The sequence below is a fragment of the Sphaerodactylus townsendi genome, linkage group LG08 (genome assembly GCF_021028975.2).
Source record: "Sphaerodactylus townsendi isolate TG3544 linkage group LG08, MPM_Stown_v2.3, whole genome shotgun sequence".
NCBI classification, from domain to species: domain Eukaryota; kingdom Metazoa; phylum Chordata; class Lepidosauria; order Squamata; family Sphaerodactylidae; genus Sphaerodactylus; species Sphaerodactylus townsendi.
Window position 1 is genome coordinate 103809714 of NC_059432.1, and position 27661 is coordinate 103837374.

A 27661-nucleotide genomic window follows, 5' to 3' on the forward strand; every position below is an offset into this window, starting at 1 on the left:
TGGTGCCTGTTTTGCTCCTCGATCGTGATTGGCGCTTGTGTTACCACGGGAAACGGGAGCGTTCTTTTTTTTTTTTACAGTTTACAGTTACATGTGCTTTCTGCCCGCCATGACTCTCCCGTTCTGAGAATGCCACAAAAGCGGCTCCTGATTGGTTGAACGGATGAGGTGTCGTTTCGATGCGTCTGCACTTTGAAGCGGTATCACCTTGTTCCAGCAGAAAGGTGCAGTTCATAACTGCGACAGGGATGTCGCAGTTCTGAGGGGGGGGGGGGGACTGAGACAAAACAACGTTGAGCTCGGTTGCAGTGCGGATTCACTGAGGCGAACCTAGGTAGAAACCAGTACAACTCTGTCAGTGCGGAAAGCCCTATAGTGCTAGAAAGGGCTCCCAGATTACCCAGTCCAACGACACAAAGTTTGGTGTCACATATTCTCTTCATCTGTGCATCAAAATAACCAATTGGCTATCTGACATAAACTGTTAACATTCGGCTTCAACCCTTCACCAAATGAGCTCGAGCAGGGCAGGACAGAATCTAAAATTGCATTTAACGCTAACTAGATGGATATTCATTTCCTGGATTCCCTTCTGAGAAAAAAAACCTCCCATGAAGTTAATTATCCTACTTTGATGCAATGAATGCAAGGCACTTCAGAGTGGATGAGACATGGTGTGGGAGACACGCTGAATGGCTCCTCATGTTATTTGGTTTCACTGGGACTCTGAATTTGATCAGAGCAAAGAAACAGGAGTGCTTCCTCCTTTCTCCCTGGGCCATTTCCCCAATCAAAACTGCCTCTCTTCCATGGCTGCTACTTTTCTACTTGGGCACCTTTTCCCCTGCAGGGAGAAAAATAATGGGACAGCAATCCACTTGGGACCCACAAAGGTTGTTTTACAGTAAAAAGTGTCAGGAGGCGCTCCTCTCTTATGGAACCAAGCCAGATGTGACCTAGGAGAGATGTCTCTTTGCCATCTGATTTGAAATAACAAAAGTGATAAGAGATTCACGTACTCTCAATTTGCCTTCATCTTGCTGGGAGTATTTCTCGATCACCAGGGCATCATTGTCTTTACGAGCAGACTCTTCTATCCAAGCCTCCAATGTCTGCTGGTCCCAATTCATTTGGTTTTTTAAGGCTTCCAGCTTCTGAGTCCATTTGAAGACATTGTTCTAGTGATGTCGGAGAAAAACAGAGAGAGGCAACGTCAACGATGAGCAAAACTCGTACTCATATAAGGATAACGGGGCTTCTAATAGCCACTTCACTGTTCATCCAGAGCTCAGGCAAGGCTAGACCACCTCTGCACATTTTGCAGCGCTCCACTGTCTACCCTCCACAACAATCACAAATTTTTACAAAGAATAGACTCTGAAGTCCACAATTTATGACAGAGTTATGGGCCCCAATGAATGAATGCAATTGGCTTTTATGACAAGAGGGTGTCATATGCTCATAACGCTGAGAGCTTTTTAACGCATATTACTTCTTCTAAGACAGGTAAGCGGACTGGCTTCTCCCAAATCTTTGCCACATCTCTGCCTTTTTCTGGAAATAATGCTGAGCTGAATTCCATGCTTTCTTCTGCTTGTGTAAGACAGGTTAGACTGCTTCCCCCCTCCCAATGCAGGACCACCCCCACCCCCCATGATGTCCACCGACCCCCAGAAAAAGGAGTCTGACCAGCAGTGAGAAGGGGGTGGCAGAAAAGCTCAGTTCTGCTCAAGGTACTTGTGATCCGTCCCCACATATATTATTATTTACAGTGGCAGGGATTCAAACAGTGAGCTATCTATGTGTTTAGATAATGTGTAGTGGTTACTTCACAATGATACAATAATATTAGAATAGATGATTAGCAATCAAGATCAGGATCAATAAGAACAATAAAACAAAAGAATGAATGACCCACACAGCAGGTAGAGAAATATCCTTTAATAGGGTCTATAGGGCAGGAGTGGCCAACCTATGGCACTCCAGATATTCATGGACTACAATTCCCATCAGCCCCTGCTGCTAGTCTAAAAACTGCTCCCCCTGCAGGCCACAAAGTGAAAAAACACTAAAAAATACAAAAAAACCCCACAAACGGGGGGCGGAGCTTCGGACATGTAATGGGGGGGGGGTTGAACCCGGGAATCCCCCTTATCTATGTCCTTGAAGAACCCCACAGGGTGGGTTAGGCTGAGAGCATAAGACTACCCCAAGGTCACCCAGCAAGCTTCCATGGAGAGCGGAGATTCAAACCTGGATCGTCAAGATCCTAGCCTGACACCCTAGCCATTGCTACATGCTGTCATGTCATACGTGCCAGGTAATACAGACTCACTGTTAGGCCATAAGAAGAATTCTGATAGCCATTACCACATTATGTTGGCTTAGGAGACAAGCTGCTTACAGATTTGCATCGTTAAAATACTACACAAAAGGACAGCCGAATTGAATAGGCCTAATGGCGAAACTGCTGTCACAAGATGTACTTTGTTTAAGGAAGAAATGTAGTTAACATGCAAGCATGGGAGTGGAGAAAGCTATTGCAAACTAAGCCAGATATCTTCCAGAAATCGGACAAAATCCTTGAAACATACTTCTTGACTCATTTTCTTCTGCCTTAATGAAACCATCTCATTCTCCAGCCTTTGAATCTCGCTCTTCAGGCGTCCCAGTTCTCTCTCTGCAATGGCTTTAAAGTGCTGCTCGGTTTCAATTTCATTCTTTCTGGCTCTGGAAAGAGACTAAAGAGAAAGTCATTTAATTAGTTTGCAAGGCTAATGAGCGCTGAAAATTAAGAAGGATCTTTTTACAGTTCGTTTCGTTTTCTCAACAAAAGGAATTAGAGATAAAAAAGGGATGTAAAAGTTATAAAGCATGCAGCTGCAGACTTCCATATGAGTTTTGCATGAAAGATTTAGGATTCCCTCTTTAGCTGTGATGCAATCGTTTATTTTTCTGCAGTCCAGTTGAGCAAGATCAGAGTAAATAATATTTAAATGGATCCCTCCTCCATCTTGTGTTGGATCCAGGAAGGCTTACATGAATTAACTGACACCGATGTGATCTTTCTGTCCAATAAAACAGCTTTGGATATGTGATCTGCTACCTGATAAAAGTTCAAAAGTATAATCTTACCAGTTGTGTTAGTTAAAACTTCTAGAATTCTAAATGCAAATATTTCTTAGGACATTCAGTTTAACATGTTAATGAATTCCTTTTTGGTTGTGGTGGGTTTTCCGGGCTGTGTGGCCGTAGTCTGGTGGATCTTGTTCCTAACGTTTTGCCTGCATCTGTGGCTGGCATCTTCAGAGGTGTATCACAGAGGGAAGTCTGTTACACACTGTGTCCAGTGTAACAGTGTATAACAGACTTCCCCCTGTGATACGCCTCTGAAGATGCCAGCCACAGTTGCAGGCGAAATGTTAGGAACAAGATCCACCAGACAGCCCGGAAAACCCACCACAACCAGTTGAATCCGGTCGTGAAAGCCTTCGACAAACTCCCCTTTGGTTTCCTGGACCCCCTTCAATGTATGGGTTAACAGATTGTGTGTGTGTTGTGTGCGTGCGTGCTTTTAGAGAATGAATTATTCCCCTTTGCTTAACAAAATTACAAAATACTTGAGTAAGAGGTTGGATCTCACAATCAGCGAACACAGAGATCACAGATTTCTCTTATGTTCCCCACAGCTACGTGCACCAGAGGGGGTTAAATGGAAGAAATTGCCCTTTCTACCTCTTCTGCCAACCCAGCTCAGATGGTAAAAGAAAAAGGAGGGGGCAATTTCTCCTCCTTTCCCCTCCCAAATACAGTTCCCAACTTTCAGATAGGGCCTGGAGTTCTTCCAGAATTACAATTGACATCTGGACTACACAGAACAGATCCCCTGGAGAAAATGGGACCTTCAAAAAGTGCACTCCATCGCATCACATTCCTGCCAAGGGTCCTCCGCACCACAAGCTCCGCCCTCCCCAGGCATCACTGCCAAATCTCCAGCAATTCTCCAAATCAAAGTCAGCAACTCCACGCCCAACCCATGTGGGCTATTAGAAAAAGTGACCCTCGAAATGAACTTTCCCAGTGTCTGAAATGATTGCTGCAAAAAAGGTGACAGAGTAGACGGTTTAACAGCGAAAGGTGCGTTACCGAAGTAGGATAAGTGCAGCTGCAGGCTTGGCACAGCAGAAGAAACAACACGACACCATAAAGTGGTTTCACTTCCAAAGAAGACTTTATCTTTAGGTGCAGGTTATTTACAGTGTAGACAAAAGCAGTAAACAATAGGGCAGCATGCTCCGCAGCAACTCTGAAATCCCTAGACCCAGAACAGTGGAACATGCTCTGCCTATATACTTCTGCTAACCAATCCCAGTGAAGGTCAGTGAACAGGATTAAACTGGTTCTGTACAGTTGCATCTGGTTCTGCCTAGTGTTTATGTATGTCAGGTGCTGTCACCTAGATCACAATGATCTGTCTGCTCACAAGATGCACACCACATAATGTTTATTCCCTGACAAAAGGAACATGGGAAAGATCCATAATCTTTGCATCTACCCTTGTATGAACAGGAAGGCATTTTCACAGATATCATGATTTCATGGACTTCCCACTTACAGCATCCCCCCCGCCCCGGTTTTGTAGTTCCTTAGGGTCCTGTTAGTAGGGAGTGAGTTCTTTATATCTCCAGGATATGGGATTCACATCCATCAGGCCCCTACCAGCATGGCAAATTGGTCTTGCTGGAAGGGGCTGATGTAAATTGTAGTCCATAACATCTGAGTGCCAAGGTTCAGCCACCACGGCCCTAAGCAGTAATGGTGGCAGAACCTTTGGCACTCAGATGTTATGGTTCTGAATTCCATCAAGCCTCTACCAGCATGGCAAATTGGCCTTATGGAAGAGACTGATAAATTATCCTGCCCCTAGATAGATCTAACCATCAGAATCAGCTTTGCCGGTGGTTCAGCCACTGCAGAAGATGCAAAATATGTATTCCAGTTATTTGGGCTCAATCCAATTTGAACTGGCAAAACAATTGGAACTTTGTTACAAATACTGTGGGAAATAAATGAACAGATTCAAAGTCCAGCAATCTCTTTTTGCTTCAGACAGCCCAACGCCAAGCATGCTGAAGTCAATGTATCAACAAAGCAGGACTCTCAGCCATATACCTGTGTCAGATTAAACTCCTGCTTGACGTTCTTCAAGTGTGCTGTCATTGCTGTAATTCGTTCTTCATAGTCAGTCACCTGATCTTCCAAGCTGACCTTTTCCTTCTGCAAACTCTGAAGCTGGGAAACAAAATATTGACGGTATTTTGATGTCGTTTTGAAGTAGTTAAAAAGAGAAGATGCAATTTGCAATTAGGAGCGAGTGAAATTGACAAGATAAGTCACTTTTGCAGGAAATTGGCAACGAACTGCAAGGCAGTCTCTCCTATCTGCCCACAGGTTGTATCTTCACCTTAAATGATACACCTGATATAATTGACCTGGCTTGTGTCTGTGCTCTTAAGTTACGCTGCTAATGCAATAGAGGGAAAGAAATTAAAAATTCCTTTTGAAAATGGAGGAGGGAGGGGAGATGAAAATAGCTGAAGGGTATTTCTGTGGATATTGGCCAAACAGAACTCCATATTCAGAGGCCATATGACTTTGAACACTAGACAATACAGATGCCATGCTCTTGGGAAAAGTAGCAAAATTTCTTTTGCAAGTGGTTGAACTTTCTAAGTAATGTCTTTCTGCAGCACAGTCTTTCTGTCTGCGTTTTGAATGTACTCCTGATTTGTACTTCATTAATGTCTCATAACGCTCTAGAGCCTATTTTAATTGCCTAATAAAGGTTGTTGTTGTTGTTGTTGACTTTGAACACCAGCCACTGAACAGGAAGGCAGCAAGAGGAGTAGGTTTTATATCCCAATTTTCTCTACCTTAAGCAGCCTCAAAGTGGCTTACAATCATAGTCTCCATGCCTTGCTTATGAATTTCTGGGAAGCACCTGTCTGGGCAACTACTGGAATGGGGCAACAGTGACCTCTCTGTCTAAGCGTGTTTCTTGTGTCTTTCTCCAAGGAAATCCTACTGCTTCTGTTTTGAGGAGCAAGGGTCTGAATCACTGCCAATGCAGAGCTAGGGCAGAATTATCCTGCCCTGTGGCAAGCATTGATGTTGGACCCATGAAAATCATGAGATGGATCGCTGCTGGATCAGACCAGCATTCCTTCTAGTCCAGCATCCTGTTTCACAGAGGGCCAACAACAACAAGAAGAATAGTTTGGAATTATACCCACCTTTCTCTCCTGTAAGGAGACTCAAAGGGGCTTACAAACTCCATTTCCCTTCCTTTCCCCACAGCAGACACCTTGTGAGGCAGGTAAGGCTGGGAGAGCTCTGAAAATAATGTGACTAGTCCAAAGTCACCAAGCAGGGAATTAGGAGCGGGGAAACAAATCTGGCTCAGCAGATAAGAGTTCGCCACTCATGTAGAGAAGCAGGGAATTAAACTCAGTTCTCCAGATTAGAATCCACCTGCTCTTAACCACTACACCATGCTGGTTCTTGTGGAGAGTTAGCAATAAAGGCTGAGGCCTTCCCCTGATGCTGCACTGATATTCTGAGATCAACTGGAAGCTCCTCACTATTCATCATGGTCAGTAACCATGGATAAATGCATTTTCCACAGATCTGTTTTATCCATTTAAAGTCAACAAGTCCACAAATTAATGAACCCAGGGGGGGTCACCGTCTTAATTCGTTGTATCAAAATCAAACTGGACCACACTGGCATGGCATAGTGCACAGATGTCAAACTCGTGGCATGATGCTGGCAGAGGATGATGGGAACTGTAGTCCATAACATCTGGAGGGCCGCGAGTTTGACACCTATGGCCATAGTGAATAGAGTGGTGGAATAGGATCCACCGAGACCCTGGTCTGTACCCCAAACTGCCATGAAAACTTGCTTAGGGTACCTTGTGGTGCGTGACGTCACAAACTCTTAACCTGGCCTACCTCCCAGGATTGTTGTTATGAGAGAATGGAGAAGAGCTGGATGATGTTCTAAACTGCTTGTGAGTTAGGCTCGCCAACTTTGGGCGGTGACGTCCCTGGAGATTTGCAGGGTGCAGCTTGGGGAGGGTCTGCAAAGGAGAGGGGCCTCACCAGGGTTAGGGTATAAAGCCACAGGATCCACACTCCGAAGCTGCCATTTTCTCCAGAACTGATCTCTAGAGACCAGCTGTGATTGCGGGAGACCTCCAGGCGCCACCTGGAGTTTGGCAACCCCACGAACCTCAACAGGGGAGACAAGCAGGGTGTAACAAATAAATGGATCAAATGCAAACGCGCCCTAAAAAGTTCAAACCCCGTCTCCCCAATGCAATGAGCCGCACCTCCGCCTCCCTCCCTGCATCGCCCCCCCACTCCCACTCCCACTCCCACCCCCGGCCTGGTCTTTGCCTTTTCCTCCAGCCTCTTGTTTTCCTCGTTGGCCACGGGGATGGCGAACCCATCGTCCCAGTCGAGATCGGCCAGAACCGAGGCGGTGGAGACGGTGGAGTCGCTGGCCCTGCTGCCGCCGCCTTCGCCACCACCTCCGCCGCCGCTGGCCCTGCTGCTGCCCCCGCTGCTGCTGTCGCCGCCCTCCGGGGAGTTCATGGCGCCCCCGGAAAGGACCGGCTCCCCGCTTTTGGACCCAGGACGGCGCCGCCGCCGCCGCCGCCACCAGTCGCGCCGTTGGTTGCCTTGGCAACGGCCGCCGCCGGGCCTTGGCAACCGCCACGCGCGCAGGCCTGGCAGTTCCGCAACGGCCATGAAGCGCGCGCCGGATTCGCCCAGGCAACCGCCTTCCCCAGCTCTCTTTCTCCTGGGTAGAGTGGCCTGACCCTGTGGGGTTTCCGCAGGGCCGCTAGAGAGAGTTTATCTAGTCTGAACCAGAAAACCCGCCTGCTTCGGTGCAAAGACTTGCTTTGTAAAACCATGGAGAAAATGGACCCAAAACTTCATTCGTTCATTGGATCCATAACCCGCCTCCCCCCCTCCAGACTTGCTCAGGCTCCTTCCACACATGCAGAAGAATACACTTTCAATCCACTTTGCAGCTGTGCGGCATAGCGAAATCCACTTGCAAACAACTGTGAAAGTGGATTGAAAGTGTGTTATTCTGCATGTGGGGAAGGGGCCTCGGGGGGCTCACAACAGTCAGGTCTATAATAATAAGAGCAGATCTGTTCCATTTACCTAAATCTTGAAATCCAGTCATTCCAGTGCCCTAAGCTCAAAAGGCAATAGAAGGCCAATCAGAAGGAAGGATCAAGTAAAAAAAGCTTACAGAGAAATTGACCTGAAAATAAGGACACGGAAATGAAGGAAAAGAACAGGGAGCGGCTTTGTGGTCATGTATTATTTGCACCCAACACATAATAATACATGACCACAAAGAATGAATATGCATGTATCCATTGGTGATTTTCAAAGCCAAGTTCGTTGAGGGAATAGCGACAAAACAAAATAAAAAGTAAGAAATTGTGTTTCTCAAAACAAATGAATAAACTTTGGACCACAGGAACATCAAAAATAGAATACTGCAGATCAAAATATTACATGAAATCAAAAGTCATTGGCAGAGTAATACATTTGCAGAGAAGAATTTGGATTTAGTGGGTCCTGAAAAGCCACCTTTTCAGCTATAAATAGGTTGTTATTGACAAGCAGGAATCATATTTTTGTTTATTTTATTTTATTTATTTATTAAACTTGTATACCGCCCTCCCCCAAAGGGCTCAGGGCGGTTCACAACATAGTTATACAAATACAATTAAATATATAAATAAACTCCATGCATCTTAATACCCCTCCCCGTTAAAATACAGCGCTCAATTTCAACATTATATTACATTACAGAAGACAACAGATGGCGTCCGACAGTTTAAAACTCCCGTAAGGAATTGTTGATTGGCTTCCAAGAGGTACACAATCTCCAGGGCAGTTGAACATCAGTGGGGGAATTAAAGAGACAGAAGACAGAGAAGAAATTGGCTTTACTGGGAGTCACATCCAAAGCCATCCTAAACCTACTGATTCCAGTTGACTTAAAACTCTATTGAGGATAAACTCTATTTAGGGGTAATTCTATTTAGGGTTACATTACCAGCCTTCAGCCACTCAAATTGTAGTAGAAGAAAGGGATTAAGAAAAGAGGATGCACACCATCTTCTAAAGCAGCGGTCCCCAACATGATACCCATTGACACTTGTTCTGATACCCATCAAGTGTTTTAGAATGTGGACATGACTAGGTGGGGCTTCTGCCCAGCAGGACTTCTGTCAGGACATAAGAACATAAGAACAAGCCAGCTGGATCAGACCAGAGTCCATCTAGTCCAGCTCTCTGCTACTCGCAGTGGCCCACCAGGTGCCTTTGGGAGCTCACGTGCAGGATGTGAAAGCAATGGCCTTCAGCGGCTGTTGCTCCCGAGCACCTGGACTGTTAAGGCATTTGCAATCTCAGATCAAAGGTCCCAGACTGTGCAGATTAAAATATTTCTCTTCCTGTTCTTTCCCAGTGTATTTTTAAAAACCAAATCTTCATGTCCCCTGCATCTGGGCTTCCTTATGTCCTTCTGCCATCTGTGGTGGTCTTTTTGTGGGTGCACACACTATGCTGTTTCACAATTCCAAAGGTGTCCATAGGCTCAGAAAGTTTGGGGAGCCCTGTCTCAATGACTTATAAACTGAAGCTTAATCTGGATGGCAGAAGTGCTACTAGTGGGTGGAAGGTTTGACCTGAAACTTACGGTCACCCGTTCTAAATGGGGTTGCACTCCCCTTCCAGGAATAACTCTGTATTCTGGGGGTATAGAGCTCTTGGACCTAGGCCTACTGCAGGATAAACAGGGGACAGCTATGGCCAGGAGTAACTTTTATCAGCCTCAACTGGTAAGCCAACTGCAGACTTTTCTTGTCAGAAAACATCTGGCAACTGTGGTAAATGCCTTGGTTGGTTACATGTAGACTCAGTGGTGGGATCCAAAAATTTTAGTAACAGGTTCCCATGGTGGTGGGATTCAAACTGTGGTGTAGCACCAATGAGGCTGGAGTGGGGGCATGGCCAGTGGCCGGACATTCCAGGGGCAGGGCATTCCTGGGCGGGGCTGGGGCAAGGACGCAGCCGCTGCGCCGGTTCTTGGGCGGGAAACGAATGCACGCAGGCACAGGCTGCCACGCACGCCGGTGCACCTCCTGCTAGACTGCTTCATGTTCTGCGCGCTACTGCTGAGAGGAGAGCGTAACTAAGGCAAAAATCACATGGCAAAATCACCAATTAGTAACCCCCTCTCGGCACACACAAATAATTAGTAACCTACTCTCGGGAACCTGCGTCCTTGCCACAGCCCCGCCCAGGAATGCCCCGCCCCCAGAATGCCCGGCCATGCCTCCATCGTGCCCAGCCCCATTGGTGCTACGCCACAGTTTGAGTCCCACCGCCATGGGAACCTGTTACTAAAATTTTTGGATCCCACCACTGCATACACATATAAGATGCAGTTAACAAGAGAGCAACACAAGCTAAGTGCAAATAGAAGAAAAAGTTGTGTCCAAAACGCACTGATGAGATGAAGATGAAGAAGGATGGAAGACTCAGGTAAGTCCTTGTGTAACAACCTCAAGACAGGTAAGTCTTACTGTCTTCCAACTGATTGTATAATCATCAGTATCTTCAAGATAATGTCTAGACAGGTGCTTTTGGGTCGCTCTCGTTTTGCAGCAGCTGGATTGCTCCATCAGTGACATTGAATTTCATAGCCTGCCCATACGGTGGGCATAATATATTGTGGCCTATAATTAATATTTGGCTATTAAATAATCCCAACTATTTTAGGGACTAGGCATTCAAGGTATTATCTTGTAAATGCTGGTACATTGTTATTTCCCACCACACCGGTCATTTTTTCTTTGGTACTCCTCAAAGAGACACTGGACTTCTGTTTTCTTATTCCAGTAGATGGTGCTGCTTGTCTGTATTTCAGTGGTTTTATTATTATTTTTTTAAATAAATGAATTCATCTGTTTCTCTCTTCATGCTAAAAACATCAAAGCCAGAAGCCTTTATTGGTTTAAAAGCCGTTTGAATTCCATGGAAACAAAACACAAGGAGTTACTGCAAAGAAAATGAGATCATCATAAATGACAATTTAGCTATTTCTTTGCAATGAATGAGGGATGCACATACTTTATAGGGCGGACACCTGCCTCTGGAAGAGTTCTTGAGCCTTTAGGAACTTCAGGGAAAGAAAAAATGAATGTCAGTTGCTACATTTCCTTGAATTTAATAAGGAAAGTTGTGTGCATTATGTGTCTGTCCAACATTTAGATGCAAAAGACATGGGTGAGCTGCCAAAAATAAAGAGGCAACCCTAAATGTTCTATCTTTAACTCCACTTTTGGCAATGCAAGTTTTGCACTGATTGGCTAAGACGGTAGTAATTAGAGTTGGACTAGGAGGCTCAGGTTTGAATGCTAGGCACACTCTAAGCCCAACTTACCTCATATTGCAGTGAGGATAAAATGGAGGAGAAGAGAACAGTGTAAGCCGTTTTGGATCCCCATTGGGGGGAAAGAAAAAGTATAAATTTTCCCCCTCCCCCCCTCTACTCTAGTTTCCTGTACTGGGGTCCCTCTACCACCTATGGGACCCCTCCCCCCCCCTTTGGGAAGGTGTTTAATAAGGATTTCGTTGCCGACGCTGTTTTTATATGCTCATTGCTGTATTTATCTTAAATGGATTTTAATTGTATGTTTTTAATTTGTTGTTCACCCCCCAGAGCCCTTCGGGGGTAGGGCGGTATAAAAAACTCAAAAATAAATAAATTAAGTAAGTAAGTAAGTAAGTAAGTAAGCAAAGTGGATCAGTATCCAAGGAATGTGTGCCATCAGCACAAGCCAACTTTGAGAGGTTGCCAACACATTTTCTAAGGTAACTTCTGTGATTTTGGGGTGCTTTGGGGGCCATTCTGGGCGAAGTGTTTCCTGTTCAAAATTTGATCGATGAAGGGAATGTAGCATACTTTGACAAGGTCCACCTTGCCACCTTGCCAGCAGGCTAGTAAAAAGTGGGCTAGACAAGGCTACTTTTAGATGGATTTGAAATTGGTTGACTGACCAAACCCAAAGGGTGCTCACCCACAGCTCATCTTCATCCTGGAGTGCTGCAGGTTCTGTCTTGGGGTTCTGCAGGGTTCTGCCTTAGGTAGGCTGACCAAACGTCCCGCTTTTGGCGGGACATTCCCGCCTTCAAACAATTTGTCCCGCGTCCCGCGGGTTATTTCAAGTGTCCCGATTTTGGAAGGCTGCCGCACTGCCTTCTGGGGTGCAAGGCAGTGCGGCAGCCTCCCGTGTGCGCGACCGCAGGAGCGCACGACCTTGTGGGGTGCTCCCTTTTCCCACCCTGTGACAGGGCGGGAAACAGGAGTGCCCCACAAGGCCATGCACTCCTGCGGTTGCGCGCATATGCGCGCGCGGCCGCCCGCCCATCCTGGTTCACAAGGGTGACCATCTGGTCACCTTAGCCTTGGGCCAAATGTTATTCAATATTTGTATCGATGACTTGGATGATGGAATAGAGGGCTTGCTCATCAAATTTGCAGATGACACCAAATTAGGAGGGGTAGCTAATACCCCAGAGGACAGAGTCAGAATTCAAAATGACCTGGACAGATTAGAGAGACGGGCCGAAACTAACAAAATGAATCTCAACAGAGATAAATGTAAGATAATACACTTAGGCAGGGAAAAAAAATGAAATGCACAGATATAAGATGGGCTTGGTAACAGTACAGATGAAAGGAATCTGGGAGTAGACCACAAACTGAACATGACTCGGCAGTGTGATGCGGCAGCCAAAAAAGTCAATGCAATTCTGGGCTGTATCAATAGGAGTAGAATGTCTAGATCAAGGGATGTAATAGTACCACTGTATTCAGCACTGGTCAGACCTCATCTGGGAGGAGGTCAAGAGGAGCACCGGTGCCTAGGCAGCATTAGCACCTGGACTTGTGCAACTCCCCATCACCAGTTTAACTGTCCCTGTGCTGGTATAGATTAGGCTGACCAGACGTCCCGCTTTTGGCAGGACAGTCCCGCCTTCAAATCATTTGTCCCGCGTCCCGCAGGTTATTTCCAGTTTCCCGATTTTGGGAGGCTGCCACACTGCCTTCTGGGGCGCAAATCAGTGCGACAGCCTCCCATGCCCGCACGCAGCCGCAGGAGCGCACGGCCACCCGTCCCGTTTTACAAAGGTGACCATCTGGTCACCTTAGTGTAGATGCTACTTATCCCAGCATGAATTGGCATCTACACCAGTGCTGAAGTCACACCACCTCCACGGCCCTTTTTTGCCATGTAACATGTGATGGAATGATTATTTTCCCAAACTTCCACTGCCTAATGCGCTTGGGTCTTCCAGATCCTAGTCCAACACTAACTGCTAAACTGGTTAGGCATCTTCTCGACATAATCCTAGGCTGAGAGTCCCATCCTAAAATCACATTTCTTGGCACTATGCCCTATTGAATAACAAAAGATTTGTTTCCAGGTTGAGCAGCTTAGGATAGTTCCAGAGGCATATCTAGGGTGGGGCAGCCAGGCTGGGCGTCCTGGGCACCACATGAAGGGGGCACCCTCCCTGCTCAGGACAGTCCGCTGCTCTGATGGAAACAGCTTTAAACTGTGAACTCTGTGCTGAACTGTGGGCCCAGTCTGACCGGGTCCAGCTTTATACTGTTGGCTCTGCCCCCAAAACGCCACCTCTGAAGTGAATTGGACTTCAGAGGCAGAGCCAGTGGTATTAAGTCCACAGTTCAATGCTCAGCTGGGTCAGGTCCAGCTTTAAGCTGCAGGCTTTGAGCCCGCAGTTTAATGCTGGACCTGCCAAGCCGAGCCCAGCATCAAACTGCCTCACTGGGTCCATTTGGAGCCCGCATGTCAACCCTGGATCTGCCTGTGGGACAAACTGTACTACCTGTTTTGGACAAAAAGAAATAACAGTGTTTGTTGGCAGCTGAAAAATGCTGCTTGTTGCAGAGTATACGCAACAGACATCTGGTGTTTATCACACCGGAATAGATTAGTTCTATTTTTGAACAGGGTCTGTGTTCTTTGTCTATTTAGACCAATTATCTGGCTTGATAGAAACTGTTCTGGCTTATATGGAGCAACCAATCAGTTTTAGCCTCAGCTTTCTAGATGGTAGAGAAAAATGTATGAAGGAATGTCTTTGTTCTTTCTTCTTTGAGGTACATGTTTATTTAAGTGTCTTTGCTTACTAGACGAGACCAACTGTTTGTTTAAATAGACTTATTTGTCTAACATGGCCAGGCCAAACCCAGCCTTCATATCCACCCCCAAAGCTCCACCTTTGAAGTCAGGTGGACTTTGGAGGCGAAGCCAGCAGTATAAAGCTGGACCCGGCCAGGCTGAGACGAGGAGTTTGATATGGACTTTGGAGGCGGAGCCTGCAGTTGAAGACTGGGCTCAGCCTGGATGGAGCCAGTGTTGACATGGGAATTCATCTCCATAGCCCACATGGACTTGAGAGTCCATGCAGGCAGTTTAACATTGGACCCAGCCAGTGGTGGGATTCAGCTGGTTCGCACCACTTCAGTAGAACTGATTGTTGAAATGGTGCTTGTAAGCAACCAGTTGTTAAATTATTTGAATCCCACCACTGGACCCAGCGAGGCTGGGGGAGGGCGTGGTTTTCAGTGCTTGCCCTAGGTGCTATTTTACATAGACACACCCCTGGTTTGCTCCAAGAGTAATTTAATTAACTTAGACTACAGTTACTCTGTGTAGGATTGCACACTGCCAGTCACGTCTCTTCAAACACCTCACCTTGTTCACAGCAACACATATGGCTGCCTTACAGCAAAGGTCATTGGTCTGTCACAGTCAGTACTGTCTGCTATGATTGGCCGCAGCTCCCTGGGGTCTGAGGTAAAGGTCCTTCACATCACCTGCTACCTGATCATTTTGATGTAATAATGTATGAATGTAATGTAACGAATAATGTAAGATCATCTCCTTTCAGCTACAGGGGAAGGGGTGATTGGAGACTATATTATCTACAGCCATCTGAATCTATCTATTGGGCATTTGGAGTTTATTGTTTTAATTAATTAATTAATTAAACTTATAGGCCGCCTCATCCCCGAAGGGCTCGAGGCGGCTCACAACATGGCTGTTCCAATGAACAATAAATCAACAAACAACAACGCAAAACTTAAACCCTTAAAACCTATGCAGCAATATTTTAAACAACAAAAATATTGTAAACAACATTATTTAATATTTGTATTGTTATTTTTAATGATTCTCTTGATTGTTTATTTTATGTTGTAACCCGCCCTGGACCTACGGGGATATATATTTAATAAAATAAATGAATAAATAACCAAAGATACTGGGGGTGGAACCCGGAACCTTCCGCATGCCAAGAAGGTGCTCTACCACTGAGTCAAAGCCATACCCCACATTTGGCCCTCATAATAACCTCTCTCACCTGAGTATCATTCCAATGACTGATTGCAACGCAGTAGATTTAGCATGTCCTGTCACTGGAAAGAGGACAGTTCATTATGGTAAGCAAAAACATTGCTGATGCTGTGTGGAGATCTGGTTTGAGAACCAAGGAAATTCAGATTAGAGATGGCCCTTTTGGCAGGTTGCATCAGTTGATTGATTGATTGATTGATTGATTGATTGATTGATTGATTGATTGATTGTACCTGTAGTTAGATCCCCAGCACTGCCATTTTTTTTGTTTAAGAAAAGGTTTCCATCCCATAAAACACACCTTTGTTGGTTTGGGTTAATAGCCTCCTAACAGACATAATCAGTCTTCATTCTCCTCCTATCCCTGCATTTGTCTAATATATGTTATAGCTCTCACTGCACTCAGCATGAAGCCGTGGAGTTGTATTCATCAGTGACTCACACCCTTGCTTAGGGTCCAATTTTCATGGTAGTTATACAGGGAGAAGCAAGAAAAGTTCCTCTCCCATGCCGTGCTCAAGACAAAAAACCAGCTTTCATTACTACTCCAAAAGACTTGAAGCCCTTTTGGAAGTGTTGAACTATTAAGGGTGTGCGTGTGTATAAAACTTCGTCACCTTCAACTTTTCAGCACTTTCAAAATAAAATAAGTATTGTTATTATCCCTAATACTGGTCAGCTGAAAGGTAGCTGGCAATCCAGTGAAGTACACAATATCCAGGATCAGGTGCAGAGAACTGAAAGGTTTGATCTGGTTCCGATTAGAAATATATGCCCTGAACCCACAAGCAAATACCTTGTTATAATTCTTCCTTTCAGCCAGAAATGGGAATAGAATCAGAGCCTTGTCAGAAGTTTTAGAAAAGGAAAGAAAACTTTGGCTCATAAAGAACTGAACTATTGACAGTTGCGTCTGGGAAAGCTTGTTCAAGCAGAAGACAAGCTGAGGTCTGCACAAGTACTTGGAAACAGTGAGCTTTTAAGAATGAGTGCATTTGATTTCAAGCCACTGGAAGGACTAGCGGTTAGAATGTTGGGCTGTGATCTGGAAGATCCAAGGTCAAATCCTTATTCCGCCATGAAGCTTATGGTGATCTTGAACCCGTCACTCTCTCTGAGCCTGACCTATCTCCCAGGGTTCTTGTGACAATAAATGGAGGAGTGGAGAACTGTGAATTCTGCCCGGAGTTCCTTGAAGGAAGGTCAGGATGAAAACATCCTAACTAAATAAAATAAGCTGCATTCCCATAAATAAGCACAGTGTTACATAGAAGAGTGATATGCCTTATTTCTGTACTCCTCACAAAGAAGACTGCACAGCCAAGTCTGATGAGGCTATCTCGCGTACTTTGTTTTCTTACCTTTCCAGAAACATAATAATCTATCACATTCTGCTTTTCTTGGGACAGCATATAAGGTGGCCAACCTCCAGGAAGGGCCTGGAGATCTCCCAGAATTATAACCATTCTCCAGATGACAGGGATTACTTCCTCTGGAGAAAATGAAGATGTCCTTAGCAAATATCTGCATAAATGAATAAGTGCAGAAGAACACGGACATATGAATCTTCACAAGCAGAGCCATAGTTCAGTGCCACGCATTACAATCCAATAAAAAAGGCCCCCTTTCTTCAGTGAGCTTGGGGCAGGCAATGCGATCAGTCCCTGTGACATTTTGTTCTCACAACAATCCTGTGAGGTAGGATTAGATCAACCAATGAGCTTCAGCACTGCATGGGGATTTGAGTCCTGGATTCCGCTATATTTGCTGAAGTTTAGTTGCAGTCCAGAGCAGTTTGGTTTTCCCTTTTTAATGTATTTTATTCTATGTGTTTTATCTATGTTTGAAAGCCACCTTGAGCTCCACAAGGAAGCCAGGCAGTTTGGTTTTTTGTGTTACTGACTTTGTTGGAAGCTGCCCCAAACTTCTCAGGTGAAGGGCAGCAGACAAGACTAATAAATAACCACCACAACAACCACAACAGTTGTTTTAAATAAGTAAATCTTCCTATGTTTCTTATAAGATGGCTCTTTTTGCCCTGGCGGCTAGGAAAATGTGAGCAGAGTATTTAAAACACTGTTTGAATTTATGATTCAATGAGCTTGTGGTCAACTTAGTTTAGTATGAAGAAGCTGTAAAAACACCGACGTGGAAAGCATTTGATGGGGCATTTTAATTCGGATACAGTGAATATAAACCATTTATATTTTAACCTAAAGATAAGTTCACTATTTTAATCTGAATGTTTTAACTTTACGTATTTTGGGGATGTTATAGCCAATGGCTCCAACAATAAATACTACTTGACTTGACTTGAAATAAGTAAACATTAGCCTAGCACAGAAACCATTTGAACCACCCTAGCCATGCTGACAGGAACAACCTGGTGCAAAATTCTGTTCGTGCACTATGCCACGTGAACATACTTTTTTGGTTGATAAAAAGAAAACCTAATGGACACACCAGGAAGACTCTTACAATAAAGTTCAAAACTTCAAACCCTTCAGAAAATTCCTGCTCTGTATATTAGATGCATCCTCGACACATCTGCTTACTTTCCCTTGCAATAAAACAGTAGACACTGAATAGCCTTATTTGCACAGATGCAATTACATATTCCATCTGCCATATATTTTTTTGTCAATTTGCTTTTGTTCCTCTGCAGCAAAATCATATTTCTCTGCACTGAATCGCTCTCCCTGATGAGCCCTGAAGTGCAGGACAATAGACGGGAATCCATTATCAAATAAATACTGCCGAGCGAGCTTTCTAAAAGAAGTCCTCTTAAGGGAAGGCTGCCTTTTTCTCTGGCCTTAAACCAGCTAATTCACATGCTTATGCAAACAGTATTTGGGGGTTGTTTTCGGGATATTATGCTCTAAGTGGGCAGCTCTGTCAAATGTCTGTGAGTTTCCTGTTTTAGTTTGACAACGGCTTTATAGTTAAAAGCTGTAACAAGAAGACTGCACGTATGGAAAAAGACATTGCCCTGTTTTCGCAATGTCACTTCCTGTGTAAACATAATTGCATTGCCAATATAATTATGCCACTTCTGAATGGTTTAAATGTATGTATGCTTGGATGTTATAGCCAATGGCTCCAACAATAAATATTGCTTGACTTGACTTGACAATAAACATATTGTTCATTGTTCAAAACAGTTTTCTTGCTTCCGCAGTACATAGTGAAGTTTCTTCTGCTATGCTGGCAGATCCTCATGTCAAAATAATGAGTTTTGGGTTGTGTTTTGGTGGTATGTTTTTTTGTAAATCCTGATAGCCATTTCAAAGCTTGCTGGACCAAAGTCTCACTTGGCCCTGCTCACTTTCTAAAAACACTTGGTGGAGGCCTGGAAAGTTTTGGGTGGGTGTCTTGTTAGAGGCACTGTGTTGGGGGCCTCTGCTCTAGGTCATGAAAGAGGATCAGAAGAAGAGGCACCACTTTCCATTAGGAAGAGTTCTCCAGCCAAGACACCCAAGTAACTGACTAGTTTGGCATGATGAAAAGGGTGTGAGTACGCTACAAAGAGGGATTCAGTTTGCTTCCAGCCATAAGCAAGAGGGGATATACCTGGCATTCCATCTCCTCCCCCGGGGCTGCTCTGCCATTGGACGGGTCCAAGGCCTGCCACCAGTAGGGTTGCCAACCATGGGTGGGCAAATACTTGGAAATTTGAGGGGCGGAGCCTGGGGAGGTTGGGGTTTGATGAGGGCAGGGACCTCACCAGGGTATAAGGCCATGAAGGCCATCCTCCAAAGCTGTCATTTTATCCAGGGGGACTGATTTCTATCATCTGGAGATCAGCTGTAATAGCGGGAGATCTCGAGGTGCTACCTGGATGACCCAGAAAGGGGTGGAGACTCAAAGCAGCAGGAGGCTGCAGAGCTCATGTAGTTTGGAGGAAGGCTGGGCCACCTAGACCTCCGGAATCTGGTTGTATAAGCCCTTAACACCTTGTTAAGGTAACTGCAATATTGTTGGGAACTACTGGGAAGGTAGTTGTTTATTTTTGCTATGTTGTAAATGTTGGAGTTTATTGTTTCAGGGCTTCTTTTTATGTTTGTAATGGGTGAGAGTTCTCCTGGAAACCTTCATCATGTTGAATCCTGTTCACCAAGCCCTTGGAGTCTTCAGGAGCCAACCCACTTGCAAAGAAGAATTGGACTTGGCAGTATCAGTAGACCAGGGGTAGGGAACCTTTAACACTCAAAGAGCCATTTGGACCCATTTTCCACGGGAAAAGAAAACACTTTGAGCCGCAAATAATTTTTGACATTTAAAATGAAGATAACACTGTATATACTGTTTTTTAAACCTTTTTACTCCACTAATTCTCAGAAGCGCATGAGCCCTACTAGAAATTAAGCCAAGTTCTAGGCATTGAAACTCACAGTTAGAGCATTGTATGCATAGCGATATTCAGACTAGAACCTCCTTGGGGCAGAATCTTTTTAAGGGGGTGTTAATGTATGACCTGCTCTGACCTGGGGCACCATCTCCCATCAGCTTCCACCCACCTCTCCCTCAGTCTGGGGAAATCGTCATGAGGGAAAACCCAGATACCATCCATGCCAGGAGTCAGAGCTTTGGCCCAGCTCCTGGCATCAGCTTTCCTCAAGATTTCCCTCAAGCCATGAGGATGGTCAAATGGGGAGCGAATAGCACTCTGCACGAGCTCAGAGCCCCGTTGATTTTTGCAACCAGTGAGGAAGGAGGCGCTGCGAAGCCCTCTTTCCCCCTTTCCCCTCACCATTCTCCTCAGGGTTGGTGGCTGCTCCTTCCGCCGTGTGGTGGTGAGGCTTGTCTCCATCTATCGGCGCTAAGCTCAGAAGCTATGCGGGACCTGGTGGGAAAAAGGAGAAGCAGGCCAAATCCCCAGGCTCTCCAGAGACCGCGAGCCAGTGAGGTCGAGAGGGCGGCCGTGTTGAGGGTGGTGGCGGCAATGGTGCAGTAGCGGCGGCGGCTGCAGGAGAGGCCTGGTGGCTCTTTCTCATAATTGTGCAATGGAGCCAGGGGAAGTGCCTGCCCTGCTACCTGCGGGGCAAGTGAGAAGTGCGCCCGCAGCTTGGCACAGCTCTGGGTGCGGGCCCGAGATAGCCCCAGCCAGCAATGAACAGGGCAGGTGGAGGGGAAGGGAGCCCTCGGCGCGGCCAAGCCAGCCGCAGGCGGAGGAGCATGCACGCCCTGCTGCCTGCAGGGCGGGCGAGGGGAAGGGCCAGTGGCTCGGCCTGGCTGGCCGCTGGGTGCACGCACGCCCCCAAAGCAGGGGTGACGGGCGAGAGGAGAAGCCCGGGGGAAGCGCCCGCCCCGCTTCCTGCGGGGCGAGTGAAAAGTGCGCCCGCGGCTCAACACAGCCGGGCGCAGGCCCAAGATCGCCCCAGCCAGTAATGAACAAGGCAGGCGGAGGGGAAGGGAGCCCTTGGAGTGGCCAAGCTGGCTGCAGGCGGAGGAGCACGCACGCCCTACTGCTTGCAGGGCAGGTGAAGGGAAGGGCCGGTGGCTCGGCCTGGCTGGCCGCTGGGTGCACGCACACCCCCAAAGCAGGGGTGACGGGCGAGAGGAGAAGCCCGGAGGAAGCACCCGCCCCGCTTCCTGCGGGGCGAGTGAAAAGTGCGCCGGTGGCTCAGCACAGTCAGGCGCAGGCCCAAGATCGCCCCAGCCAGCAATAAACGGGGCAGGCTGAGGGGAAGGGAGCCCTCGGCGTGGCCAAGCCGGCCGCAGGCGGAGGAGCACGCACGCCCTGCTGCCTGCAGGGCGGGCGAGGGGAAGGGCCGGTGACTCAGGCTGGCTGGCCGCCGGGCACATGCACACCCCACAACCAATGGGGTGGTGAGAGGCGAAGCCCGCATCCAGGGGGTGAACACACCCACCCTGCTGCCTGCAAGGCCGGCGAGGATGGGGCCGGCAGCGCGGTCTGGCCGGCCGCTGGGGGAGCACCCATCTCAGAAGCAACAGGGCAGGCGGAAGGGAAGCCTGCGGTGCATCCTATGGAACCTCCTCCCCTCAGCCAGGCTGACCCTTTTCAGGCCCTCGTGAAGTGTTTCCCGCGCTGAGGCGAAAGTGGGTGGAAGCTGAAGGGGAAATCGGGCTTGCTTTTTAGGTTGCTCAGGTCCCAAGCTAGTGGGGCCGCAATAGAAGGGCGGAAGAGCCGCATGCGGCTCTTGAGCCGCGGGTTCCCGACCTCTGCAGTAGACTGTAAATTAAGGACTTGAAAATGCAACCTGGACAGGACCTTGAAGTGTGATGTTAAATGTTGATGTTTAATGTTATGTGTTAAGAAAGTAAACCATTTTGTTTTTAAAAATTTGTTGTTGCAAACACATTCCAAGTTCTGCCCCACAGAACCCACAAGCTGAGGTTACACTCGCATTTTCCTAGCCGTCAAGGCAAAAAGAGCCATCTTATAAGAAACATAGGAATCAATGTCAGATAGTTAAAAAGTCAATTTCTCATCGACAAAAAAAGCCATCCTGGTAATATTGGCTCCAAGAATCTTTTTCTTATTGCCGAGTATAAGGGACAGGACGGTATGTAATGGGAAAGATCCTCGGGCTCGTATTTTCCACAAGTACAGAAACACTGAGAAAAAGGTGTTCATGTACATCTACCACTGAGCACTGCAGACGGCATTGTTTGAAATCTAATAGAGGTATAAGCTATTCTTAAATGTCTTGTTAGTAAAGTGGTCAGATATGTGGCTCTGGTGTGATCTCTTTTAAATAGTTTATACCATGGAGCAGTTTTTGACTGAGCTATCAATTGTCTATTTATTCTGGCATCTTCTCTATACACCCAGTCTCAGAGTTCAGCGTTAGATGCTGAAACTCTTAAGAAATCATCTGGAATAGTGTATCGAGATTGAATTTTTTTGAACAAAATAGAGCGGTTTTTATTTTTTGTCATAAGAAGAATAAAAGACTGATGGCTGGAGGAATCCGTATTAGCTGAGCTGTTTTTTTCCCCCAAGCTTTCAAAATTGCAAGATGAACATGTGATTCTATTGATGGTAAACCTAACTCTGCCCTCATTAACGCTGCCGGTGTTCCCTTTGGCAGCCTCAAAACCCATCTTAGGAAAAAGTTCTGGATGGAGTCCAGTGTTTTAAGTGTTTGATCGTTCCAGCCCCAGACTTCTATTCCGTACAACATATGGGAAATTACTTTACTTTCAAACAGTTTTATAGCTGGATCTACAAGACATCCCCCTTTTGAGTGATAAAATCTCATGATTGCCCCTATTATTTTTAGGGTTGAGATTCTTACAGTTGCTAGGTGTACTTTCCAATTTAAGGACTCACTAAAATTAATTCCTAAATATTTGAATGAGCTGCATTGCTCTATAGAAGTTCCTTGTATCTTCCAATTGTGTTTTTTTTGGGGGGGGGAGGGGGTTTCCTGAATACCATGACCTTTGTTTTGATGTAGTTAATGGAAAGTGCTTCCTCCTTACAGTATTCACCCAAACTGTTAAGCAGTCTTTTTAGACCCATCCAGGTTTGGGAGATTAGGACCATGTTATCTACATACAATAAGATCGAAATTTTCTGTTGGTTAATAGAAGGGGCTGTAAATTCTGGTCCTGATAACCTCTGCACGATATCATTTATATAGAGATTAAAAAGTAGTGGAGCTAAGACACACCCTTGCTTTACTCCTCTTTTAATTAAAATTTTGTTTGTTAGGGAGCCCAACATTAGGCTGACCAGACGTCCCGCTTTTGGCGGGACAGTCCCACCTTAAAACAATTTGTCCTGTGTCCTGTGGGTTTTTTCAAGTGTCCCAATTTTTGGAAGGCTGCTGCACTGCCCTCTGGGGCGCAAAGCAGTGCGGCAGCCTCCCGTGCATGCAGCCGCAGGAGCGCACTGCCTTTCTGGGGTGCTCCTGTTTCCTGCCCTGTGACAGAGCGGGAAACGGGAGCGCCCCAGAAGGCTGTGCACTCCTGCGGCTGTGCGCACATGCGCGCGCGTGCGCGCGCCCACCTACCTGCCCATCCGTCCGTCTGCCCATCCATCCCAGTTTACAAAGGTGACCATCTGGTCACCTTACCCAACATACCAACTCTAATCCTAGCCTGGGGGTCTGTATGGAATTCCCGGAGAAGGAATAACAGTCGCTGGTCAATTTTTAGCTTCGCTAATTTTAACCAGAGTCTGTTTCTATTAATTGAATCAAAAGCCGTGGCCAGATCTACAAAAGCCACGTCTAGGGCTTTGGTGGGCCCTTCTATACCCGAAAATGCCAGGTTGTAAAGGCTTTGACAATGATCAATGGTAGATTGTCCTTTTTTGAAGCCTGCTTGATGTGGATAAATTATCTGGTTATCTATAACCCAACCTTCAAGTTTCTAATATAGAAATTTACTGTAGATTTTTGAGGCTGTATTTAATAAGCTTACTGGTTGGTAGTTATTAGGATCAGTTTTATCATTTTTTTATGAATTGGAATCACTACACTTAATTTCCAACCTTTGGGGAAAATGCCAAATTTATTTATATGAGTAAATACCTTGGCTAACACTGGAGACCACCAATTGGAGAAAATTTTGAACAAGTCGGGTGGAATTAGATCCTCACCAGGTGACTTACCAGATGCCATAGATGAAATTAAGTTCTTAATTACCGTACTGTCTCTGAGACTGGAGGCCAATTTGGTAAAGTCAATATTTTGTCAATACATAATGGACTTGTGTCTTCTAAAGGACTGGATGTTAACTGTGGCATACCAAAGATTCTGGAGTAGTGTGCATACCAGGTATTTCCTGAAATTTGGGCTTCAAACTGATTGGCTGTTCTATTTGTTCCTAAGGAAACTAATTCCCAAAACTGGGATTCGTTTTTTTCTTTAACAGCCTTGTCTAATTTCCCCCAACGTTGTTTAGCATGTTCATCTTTCTTTCTCTTGAGCAAATTCTTATATTGTATTTTAAGTTGTTTTACTTGAAATAGCTTAAATTCCTCTTTACTATATCTTGCCTGCCTCATTTGTTTTGACAGAATTTTTTTTGGAAAGATTTACATTCTCGATCAAACTAAACATTATCTGAATGAGTTAGAGGTGATGGTTGTTTGTTGTTAATTAATAAAGGTTTAAGTTGATTTGCTAGTCCCAAAGATTACCTTCCAGTTGTGATATTGACAATTTTGGAGGGAAGTATATATTTATGCACAAAAGAGTTCCTACATATAAACCTCTAATTAATATTATTTGTTTATTGTTTGAGTAACAACTTTCTAGAATTTGCACATCAACATTCAAATCCACTGAAATCGACATGGCTAGACCTCCACATCCTCGGCCTTTGGAATGGATTTTACTTGCTGGGATATCATAAGCCTTATATCCTTTAACGTTCAAAGAAGCTGATTTCTGTACCCAAGTTTCCAGTAAAAATAAAATCTCATGAGAGTACAGACATTTTTTAAAGTCTGGATCATACATTTTGTTAAACCAACCCCCAGGTTCCAGGATAGTATCTTTAATTGTCATTCCGAGGTCGTTCTTTGGTCCAACTGTCCTTTAGAGTCAGAATAGATACAACCATTTTTAAATACGGGTTCCAGGTTTTGTGTCTGTGGTTCTGGGAACATCTGACTCCTTCTCTCCTTTTTTGGGGCCTGTGGATGGTTGATGTAGGTCCTTGTTGGCTCTAAGATAGAGGCTGGAGCTGGGCAAACATAGTTATCAGTTAGATTGTTGTCTTGTGTTTGTTTCGATGATGGAAGCGGAGTATAGGTTGGAGTAACTTCCTTGATTTGTAAAAGTTTATTTTTCAAATGGTCCAGTCTGTCCGTAATAACTTTTTGATCTGTAAATGGGAGAAGGGGAAAGGAGTTTATTAAGTTTTTTTCTACTGAGTTCTCAAGGCATATATGTTCAGAGTTCAGAAATGATCCTGATGCTGTTTTCTTGATTCTACCACCTGTACTTCCATAGATTCCAATTAGGTCTTGTTTTGAAAACAAAGGGGTTATTACTTTATTTGCAAAAACTCGAGCTGCAGTTATAATGAGGGAAGTCTTGGATTTTTAAATGTAAGCATGACCTTCTGTACTTGATTTGAGTTGTTAAGCAGCTCTATTGAACTAATGTCAATTGCAGGATAAGTCCCCACTAGCTGAGCCCTTAAAATGATTTTGTACCAGGCTCTTTGTATTCCATCGAGGTAAATGTACCTTGTATCTGCACACTGTTAAGTAGATCTTGTGTGGTTGCAAGACCAGGTTGTGGTTTTCCCTTTGATTTTCAGTTGTTGGGTTCACACCAATAGTATTGGCGGCCTTCTTATTGGTAAGGGTGCTGGGGTAACAAGGGAGTTGATAATGGCCCTTTCCCCACTTACCTTAAGCCCCGCGCTACTCTCTTCAAGTAGCGCGGGCTCCCCCGGCCCTCCCCACTACAGGGGCGGCGACAATGCAGCCGCCCCGACGCTGCTGCTCTCACGCCCCCTCAGCGCGCGGCATCCCTGGTGCTCCTCGAAACGGCGCCTTTTGATGACCCTGTGGGGACGCCGGGTGCGCACCAGAGATGCTGCGCGCTGAGAGTAGCGTGCAACAAAGGGCAGCCAAGGTAAGTGGGGAAACGCCCAATGATATGGGGCTCTTCCCAAAGTTTCCTGAGCCAATTTTGAGACTGTTATTCCTTGACGAGCAACTGCTTGAGATATATTTTCCAGTTGCTTATTAATCTGTTGGAGGGAGTTGAAGATTAGCTCCACTGTTTGGGCTGTCAGTGTGGAGAGCTTTCTCACCAAGTTCCCATTATCCTCAAACCTATCTTCTCCTTGTTGAGTAGTATCCACGTCTCCCTTAATTAGCTCCTGTGCACCTTCCTCTTCATCTTCCGCCAAGGGGCTAAACCGATTTGAGATAGCAACTGTATAGGCAGTGGAATTATAATTAGTAAAAAAAAAATCTTCTATTTTAGTTTGCTTACTTGTCGGTGGAGGCAATAAGTCCTCTAATTCACGCAAACGCTTTCTTGATTTCATCTCAGCGTCCCTGACAGGCTTTAATTGGTTCTTCAGTGCTTTGATTATTCACCGGAGCTTTCAAACTATTCAACAGGTTAGGTCTTATTCTGTTTATTTCTCTTTAATTATTTAATCCTGTAGATACTGCTTATTCCGTATAGCGGCTGAAATGTTTTCAGTTTTCGGTTCTCACTAAAATATCTGTAGACCAAACATATATGCGGCCAAAGCCGTTGCTATCAGCTCCTGGCTTCTGCTATGTATTGGTTCTCGGTAACTTCTCCCCTTTAGCTTTGTAGTAGATAATTTTTAAAATTACTCCTCCATACAACGGGGAAGAAACTGCATTGCCTCCCTCTAATCCTTTAGGACCTAGAGTACAGCTGGCTCCAAAGAAGTCACTAGCCTAGGAAGGGGAGTCCATTAAACACTGTTAGCAAAATATGTGAATACGAAGTAATCCTTAAAATAAACAGGACAGAACAGACTGAAGGGTGGACAAACAATATAGTTACATGTATAAAATAATGATCAAAGCAGCCCATGCAACAATAGCCTTGGGCTGGAAAGAAAAGAAAAAATGGACACTTCAGAGATGGTTAGAATATATCTGGGAACAAGGGACACTTGATATTTTCGATATACTAACCAAAAATAAGACGTGGCAAGATAAACAGAATGAAATTTTGAAGATATGGATAATATACGTGGACTGGATGAAAGAAGCTCGAGTCAATGAAGAAATATGGGAGAAGAGGCTACAGAGAACGAGAGAACTGCTGTTTGTGTGACAAAACTATGAAGAAGAAGTAATGGGGGGAGGGAGAAAAAGGGGGGGAAAGTATTGTTTGAAAATGTATGAAGAAGGAAATTACTATAAACTGTAAAATTCAAATGATGCAATAAAAAAAGGACAGAACAGTCTGTCTGTAAACTCCCAACAGTGAGCAAAGCAAACTCCATATGCCCAACCAGACATTAAAAAAAACTGCATAGAATTAAAACAGCCTTTACTTGCGGAGTTATCGGAGCGACTCCCTCAGCGCCATCTTGGCTCATTGTAAAAGGCATCCTGTTAAAAAGAGCACCTACCTGAAAGGTTGAAGAGCTATTGTCAGAGGGGCACCCCCATCCAAAGTCTG

At 45.3% G+C, this 27661-nt stretch overlaps 1 protein-coding gene across 1 annotated transcript in view; it reads right to left on the reverse strand.

The window, feature by feature from the left end:
* CCDC39 (coiled-coil domain containing 39) overlaps nucleotides 1-7830 on the reverse strand; it is a 40295-nt gene extending 32465 nt beyond the window's left edge. The window contains exons 1-4 of the mRNA XM_048506847.1: nucleotides 7462-7830; nucleotides 5173-5292; nucleotides 2595-2741; nucleotides 1020-1178 (exon numbers count right to left, since the gene is read on the reverse strand). Of these exons, the coding sequence (XP_048362804.1) occupies nucleotides 1020-1178; nucleotides 2595-2741; nucleotides 5173-5292; nucleotides 7462-7815 (780 nt within the window). The 5' untranslated portion in view covers nucleotides 7816-7830. The remainder of the gene's footprint in view (nucleotides 1-1019; nucleotides 1179-2594; nucleotides 2742-5172; nucleotides 5293-7461) is intronic.
* Between the last annotated feature and the right edge of the window lie 19831 nt (nucleotides 7831-27661).